General features: G+C 40.1%; 1 protein-coding gene across 1 annotated transcript; it reads right to left on the bottom strand.

The window, feature by feature from the left end:
• Positions 1 to 989: 989 nt before the first annotated feature.
• Positions 990 to 1,502, bottom strand: LOC110689108. Its single transcript, XM_021865837.1, has one exon. It carries the CDS (start codon positions 1,500 to 1,502, stop codon positions 990 to 992), a length of 513 nt encoding a protein of 170 aa, XP_021721529.1.
• Between the last annotated feature and the right edge of the window lie 6,805 nt (positions 1,503 to 8,307).

Genomic DNA, 8,307 nt, shown 5'->3' with positions numbered 1-8,307 from the left:
ATGGGTTTTGTTTGAGGATGGTTTAGGTTGTGCGGGTATGGTTTGGGACTTTGGGGATAGTGGTGCTAGTTTTGGGAAAGTTGGGATCTGGTTTCATTAAGTGGGCTGGTTTTGGGTGGGTGGGAACTGGGAAGAGTATTTTTGGTGCTCTGGTGAAGTTTGAAGAGGTTTTGATTAGCAATGGGTGATTATTTATAACTTCTAGGATTATACTCACTCCGTCCATAAATTACATTCCTATTTCTAGCATTTATTTCTCACATAATAGAGAAAAGTAGGAATGTTATTTAGAGACGGAGGGAGTACATTTATACTTTATTATTATGCTTTCAAAACTTTGATTAGATTTTGTGATATTCATATGAGATTTTTTTAGATTTTCTCAATGTGTATGTTTAAAATATAATTTTATTTATTGATAATAAGAGAATTTATAGTCGAATTTGTGCATTAACAAATGTAATAAAAGAAATGTGTAAACTAATTTGAATTGGGAGAAGTATCTAAAAAATCTAAATTCTAAAGCAAGAATACCAAATTACATCAAATGTTAATTACACCCAAAATTGTGTGATTTTTCGTGTAATTTTTTTTTGAATAAAATATCAAATAAAGAGGTTTACTCCTCCTTTCTTATCAGGTTTTGGTACGTGTATTACAGAAATTTAGTAGGTATGATGATAGTCATGAGACCTTAGAGAAAGAGAGGTTAGCAAAGAGGTTAACTTGAAGGTTTTTTTTTTTTTTTTTTTTTTTTTTTTTTTTTTTGGTGAGATCCTAAAGAGTAGTAGAAGAATATTATTTTAAAAAAAGGGAATATTGAATTTTTATAGATATCATTACCCCTTAAAATAAGTTTTTTTTTTTTTTTTTTTTTTTTTTTTTTTTTTTTTTTGAGGAATAGTTTAGGAGCCATTTTATTAATCAATGGACAAAGTGTCCATAAGTACATAGGGAGCAATAACAGAAGGACAGTGATTCTCCTAGACCTATTCACAACCAAATGGTACTAAACTAGCAAGGTAATGGGCAACAGCATTCCCATCCCTACGCACATGCGACCAATTAACATAATAAAAAGAACTACAAATAGAGAGCACATCCTCTAAGATGGAATCTAAATCTGTAAAATAAGTGACTGCTTTTGAGAGGCGAGAGATGATAATTTGACTTTCGGATACAATGATGACTTTCTTAAACCCATAGCGGCTTGCTAGTTTTATCCCAAATAAGACAGCCTTACACTCCGCGATCTCCGGTGGCCAGCTACCCCTGCATCTTCGTGTGCCTGCAAATAACACCTCACCATCTTTGTTTCGAATGAGACCAACCCAACCACTATCTTTCAAAGAAGCATCACAGTTCACCTTCACAAAGTCATCAGGAGGGGGAATCCAAATTTTCGGGCTGCTTGGTTTCTTCTTGCTGGGGAGTGCATAAATTCTCGTAGCATACTTGTTGCAATCCTCAACGAGCCTAGCAACTCTTTCACATACTACCATATGCGGCACATCCTTATTATAGTTAGACAAAGAGAGATGTATTATTTTCTAATTTTTAATTAAAATATCAATCTTTGGTTAGATTGAAAAAAGATAATAACAAAATTGGTTATATAAAATTAGCGCATTTTCTCTGTTGCTGGCCACATCAGCCGGCTGACACAGGAGGAACTCCTTACTGGGTAACCCTTGACAAGCTGAGTAATCTCTGCCTGATCGAATAACTTATGGCGATTAAGTAATCCTTGATCAAGTAACCCCATCAACACGGTGTGGTTAGCCACATATGAAACTTTGTGTAATAAAATATATTTTGTAAAACTTACTAAAATACTACGTAATAAATATTTGTGGAATGGAGAAATCAAGTGATTTATCATACTCCCTTCGTCCCAGAATACTTGACACAGTTCCTATTTTCGTTTGTCCGAAAATATTTGACACAATACTAAAGCTGAACTGAACTGATTAGAGTTGAACTGAATAGAGCTGAAATGAATATTTTATGAGATAAGGAAATTAGGAGCTGAAATGAACTAAACTTGTTTTGGGTGTTTTTGTCCCTCGCTAGAGTTACATCATAAAGTCTGGTACGACTCGAGTTGTAACTGCAAAAACAATGGAGACCCCGGGTGGTTGGAGCTGCGTCTCCGACGATCAAGTTAGAACTTGAATAAGAGAAAAAGGTGCGGAAATTTAGGTGGGGATCTTCTCGGATTCCAAGATCAGGTGTTCTCTGATGAGAGAGAAAATGGATGTAATAAATGATTGAATGTATCCCCAAAATAGGGGAATATCTCCCTATTTATAGGATCTTTGGGAAATGTGCCCCTCCCTAGGTCACTCTGACCTAGGTTTGGTGGGTTGCGCCGTAGAGCGCAGATTTCTCGGGATTAGGCCTTTGAAGGCCGCAATTCTGATTGCTGTCCGAGGTTGCCACTGTCAGCTGGTGAGTGGCCTATGATGACCTGCCAAGGCTAGACACGTGGGCCTCTCTCATTGGTCCACATGTCTAGGGTATTTTAACCTTAAACATTTTCCCCTCACAAGGGTGACGTGGGGGGCCACGTGGAGCTTATGACACGTGTTTCCCCGTGAGAGGTGAACAATGAAAACGGCTAGTAAATTCTGAGGTGTGACGGGGAGGCTCCCGTTTCACCTCTCTATTAATTGAGTTTTACGCCCCCTCCCTTCTCTCACTATTTTCACAACTTGGAATATTTAGAGAGAGAAAGAGAGATTCTTAGAGAGAGATACTCTAATCCTTCCTGCATCAGAACTTTAAGATTTCCGTGTGCGTCCCTGGTCACCGTCTGTAGCAGTTTTCAGAGTTTTCAGAACTTAAGTAAGGTAACCGCCTGTACCCTCTTTCAGCTTTTCTCTTCATTTCCATCTATATATTCTTTTGTCCGTCTGCATACATATTCTTTGAAAATAAAAATGGACTCTCCATCCACACACACGACACTGCCTAGGACTTTCAGTCGGTCTCCTGGTACGACTGAACCTAGAACCGGGGGTACCTTTTCTGGACAGTCGAAACTGCTTTGCTCATCTCCGAATTCCTCCCTCTCTGTGTTTGTGCAGGACACAATGGCAAGAGTAAAACAGACGGTTGTTAAGCTTAGACGACGGCGCGCTAGGGAAGTTTCCACAAATGAGGTTATTCGAGATGAGGACTATAAGGGTCCGGATGAGCAAGACGGTTCCTCAGATGGTGCCCCCTCTTCCCCGAATAGCACAAGTGTAAGGGAGGCAGACGGCGAGGATGTCGTCTCTTCTTAGGAGTTGGAAGATGAGTCAGGCGGTGAAGAGGCCGCCGAGAGATCAAGATCAGAGGCGTCTGGCTCTGATCAAGTGCAATTTTGCGGCTGACTACTAGCAGCCGGCTAAAACATCGAGTTTCCCAGACCCCACGAAGACAAGGATGCTTCCGGGTGACATAGCCTTGCTGAGGAGCGGCTTTGCAGCTTTTAAGGAAAAACACCCCTTTGGAGAGGAGTGAGAAATTGTAGTTTCTCCTGGAGATGTAGTGATGGCCTGGGGGGACGAGATTGAGAATGCAGACAACTACTTTGTCTGCTACGAGGCGGTAATAAAAGTCGGCCTCTGCTTCCTTCTTCATAAGGGGATTTGAAAAATTCTTAAGGGGTATGACCTAGGCGTCTGGCAGCTCACCCCGAACTCATGGGTCAATATTCTGAGCTATATCGTCGCCTGCGAGTTTCAGAATATAGAGCCCAGATTTGCAGCCTTTTCTCACATGCATTACATGAGCAAGGCCTCAGGCGGCCATGGGGCGTGGTATACTCTTACCACCCTGCCCCAATACCTGATGACTTTGGACAAAGTGTCCAAATGGACCGGGGGGAAGGAGAAGTTTTACTTGATCTCCTCCCCCTCGCTGAGACACAACCGGACTCTGCGCCGGTACAATAAGGAGCCGGCTCTCCTGGGCAGGAAATATGGCCTTCCTCAGATCTCTTCTAGAGCCCAAGAGCAAATAATGGAGCCAAGATTTTTCAAGACCACAATTGAGCCCTCGGGGGATGGGACTTAGATAATTGTGCCAAAGAACTAGATCCCCTGTAGACACCCATTTGTGTCTCCCCAAAACCAAACCCAGTGATGAATACCTTTCATGTCATTTGATTATCGAATAAAGCGAAAGTGTGAAAGTCTAGTGATGATGATGTTTTTATTAAAATATCTCTTCTTTCTATTTTTGAAAATATTTCTTTTCTTACCCTATTTTTGAAAAACGTGCATTCCAATTTAGTTTGGTCCATGATATGGGTCCAATAATGGTGTATTTGGATGGGTCTTGAAAAGACCTTTTCCACGATACATTATAAGCCCAATTCTGATGAATAATGAGGAAGTTATGACCAAAATACTAAACTGGGCCCAAACCGGATTTTACCTACGACCCAATGATCATGTGGAGGGTCCAAAGGTCTAATCCTTTTCCTAAAATAATTAGGATTAATTAGAAGATTCTATAAGTTTCTAAAAGATCTTAATTATCCTTTTTGGAAAAATAAGATTAAAGAATTTGAGTTAAATAAAAACTTTCCTTTTTTAAAACTTTCCTTTTTTTAATCCTAATTCTATTCGAATTTAAAGATGTTCAAAGACAGTCAGATTTTATTTTTGTTCCTCATAATATTTATCCAAATTTTATATGGTTGGATAGATCTTGAAATTATCTTTCCAATGATATATTATAATATTAAATCCGAGTTATAAAAAAAAAGATTTGAATGAGATATGAAACTCTATCCAAAACTGACACCGTCCTGCTATTTCGGCTATATCTTTTTATCTATAAAATATTTTAATCTGATTCTAATTGGGTTGGAAATTAGACTTCAAGATCTTTCCAACGACATATCATATGCCTTATTTTGACTTTTGGATCAAAAGATATGATAAAAACAAAATCCGCAAAACTGCTGTCCATCGAGTTCTATTTCGATTCGAATTCGGATTCTTTTCTTATTCTTCGACTCTCTTTTTTCTCTATAAATAGAGGTCATATCTCCTTTTTTTAATCATCAAGTCTCATCAAGAATTTCTTGATTACTCTCTCTCTCTCTCTCTAAACCAACCCTTTTGCATACAAAATTCCGCATTCACAAGATCAAGACACACCTAGCATAATTCGAAGTTGCCTTCGCCCTAGATGTGAAAGGTTTAATATTTCTGAGGGTTTGGTCCCAAATCTCTATTTCAATTATTTTATTTTATTTAATTGTTTGTTTTTTTTAATATTTTCCTCGAAGTTACTAACGCGTGTATTTTGTTATTAGAAATAGGTACAAGGCATCCAAGTAAGTGCTTTTAATTGATTTATTGATATTATGATATAGAAATCATGTCTAGGTTGTTATTATGATTCCTAGCGTCATGTTAGGGGTTTTGATCTTCCTAGTATCATGTCTAGGGTAACCTTAATATCAAGTATGATTAAAAGTATGATGCTTCCTATTTTCTTCCTAATATTTATAATTGTTAGTATCATGTTAGGGTTATATATTTGATTTTTATTGCTTAATGACATGCTAGGGTTTGTTATTAATCTTGTTAGTATCATGCCTAGGATTTTGCTATTTTTATTATGCTTTAACATGATTATGATAATTATAATTATTTTAATTATTATTATGATGATTATTTATTATGTTATTTGATTTTTATTGTTATTGCTTGATCACACCTTTTATGCATGTTTAAAGGGAATTTGTACTTGTAATCACGCTTAATAAGATAATTAATAATCTTGTTAAAGTTAATATGATTATAATTCAAGTGATCGCCAATAATAGTTTATTTGTGCATTAATATTCAACCAACATAGATAAACAGGTTTAGGGTTAATCCTATTGATTGTATGTTAGTCAGAAAGCACACATGAATACGATCAGAATAAAGTAGAGGCCTATTATTAGGGCAGGTTCAATCTCTTTTAGGTTGGATTTGTACCTTCATCCCCGAACTACCAGTCATGGTTCAAGACCTATTGGAGTTGACGATCCCTTGGATCATTAAGGGGTGTAACCTTCACCTCGTGAACGGTTTATAAGTTCTCAAAACTTGTTGGTGACTCTTTTGCTCTATCTTCTTTCCCTTTGGACGCCACCGTACTTTACTGTATAGGTTTGAGCTAGGGGTAATGCTTGGAATATTCCCTACACCCCATCCAGACTTTTTTAAGGACGAGGTGTTCGTGTCCGCTTGCAGGTTAAGCACCATGTTCCCAATGGGTAGACTTGCTATACATCCGACAGATTTGTCGTCTCTGTTTATATACTTCAGCTTTTTCAATTGTTTTGACTAACTTTTTGTTTGCTCCTTGTAGCCGAAGCGCTGAACATGGTGGATCCGGAGAAGACACCGGCTAAGTCTGCTGCGCAACTGCGCAAAGAGCAGCTGCTAGCCAAGAAGGCAGCCGTTGAGGCTAAAGAGGCCAAGAAGGGCGGGGTAAGACCGCCTGACTTGTTTTCTTTATTTTCTGATTTTCCCAAGTGTTTGCCGGCTGTTACTTTTTGCTTTTTCCTTCGTATGATGCCGTCAAAACCATTCCCCGTTCCATCTCCAAGCTTATCAAAAGGCCGGGTGATGAGTTAAACAAAACTCCGGCTGCTAAGACCCCAAGGAAGAACCCTTCCTAGTCAACTTCTTCTGCCAACTCGGACCTACGACCGGGGGAAAATCGCCTTCTAAGGGCTCTGAGTGAAAGCTTGGAGCGCTCTGCGAAGAAAGCGTCGGATGCCTCTGAGGCATCGAAGAGTGGCGAGCCACTCAAATGTTGCAAGCAGTGCTACAACGATTGGGGAGGGGGAGACTCCGCAGCCCCAGACTCAAGGTAAGATCGGTATTGAACTTCCTTGGCCACTTGACTTCATGCGAGTCAAGATTATGGTCGACCCTTCTGGAGGTTCAGTAAGAAGCTGGCAACGAATGAATGCCAACTATGCTGCAACCCTCTCACCAAGTACTTCTTATGGTGCAGATGTTACCTTTGGGCCACCTGACCTGCCGGCGTTCGCCAAAAGGATGGTGAGGGCCCTTACCCGGTCAGAGAAGAATTTCGTGCCTGATCTGCAAGTGGTGAATTTTTACCGGATAATGGGCCAGCTAGCGGAGGTAAGTTGATGTCAACTTAATACTTTGATGTTTTCTTCATTCATTTTGTTAAGTACTAAACTTTCCGGCTGACCTCCCTTTTAGGTAATGCTGAGAGTGGACAGGTTGCAAGGCCCCTTTAAGCGGAAGCAAGAAGAGGTAAATGATGCCAAAAAGAGGGCCACTCAAAATCTCAACTCTGCTGAATATGCTAACTATATGTCCAAAATAAAGATTAAAGCCCTAGAGTTGAAACAAGAGGAGCTGATCCAGAATCTGACGACTGCTAACGATGCTGCCAACAACCAAGCCAATGACCTTGAGCTGCAACTAAAAAATGCTCGATCTGATCTCAAGGAATTGGAGGGAGCTGATCAGGAGAACACAAAGCTCCGGGCAGACGTCCTTCGGTTGGGGATAGATCTGGTTAATCTGAAGAACCATCATCGGGATGAGATTTCCAAATAGCAGGTCCGGCTGGTCGAGGAGAATGAGCGGGACAATGAGGCCCGCCTGAAGATAGCTTGGGGGCTCCTCTACCCAGACGTAGACTTCGAAGTCTACAAGCTTAGGTATGATTACGCCACTTCGGTGTATGATGCCCAAGTATTGGGAGAGGCAGCTCCGCCTCGATTAAAGGCTTGGGCAGCTAAGCTGGGATATGAAGTCTCGCATAAAGAAGGGGAGAAGGCGGAAGGCCAAGAGAACCAAGACATCCAGCCCCAGACGGCTGAGAATTAATCAGGAGCCCTCCCCGCAGGTCAGGACCAGCCGGAGCAGCCACCTCAGCAGCTTTGAGTCAGCCACTCGTTTCTCTGCGGCAGTATGCCATTTGTTTTCTTTTCCATCCTGTGTGTGTAGACACCTAAAAATGTCTCCCCAAAACCAAACACGATGATGAACACCTTTCACCTCCATTATTGGTTGGATTGAGTATTTAATCTTTTGAGTGCTTAGATCCATGTTCTACCCAATACATTTCATAAACCACTCCATTTCCTAGCTCATTTCCCTAAACCATAACTTGTTATCCACTTTTCGTGTCTACATCGCAAAATTGAGAGAAACTAATTTTTGGTCTTATAATTTTCATCCAATTATTATTTGGGTTGATCAGCCCAATTCCGAGCTATAACGAAAACTATATGAGCAAAACACTAAACTCGACCCAAAACCG

Source organism: Chenopodium quinoa, unplaced genomic scaffold (genome assembly GCF_001683475.1).
Source record: "Chenopodium quinoa cultivar QQ74 unplaced genomic scaffold, ASM168347v1, whole genome shotgun sequence".
NCBI lineage: Eukaryota > Viridiplantae > Streptophyta > Magnoliopsida > Caryophyllales > Amaranthaceae > Chenopodium > Chenopodium quinoa.
This window is presented reverse-complemented; position numbering and strand designations above follow the sequence as displayed.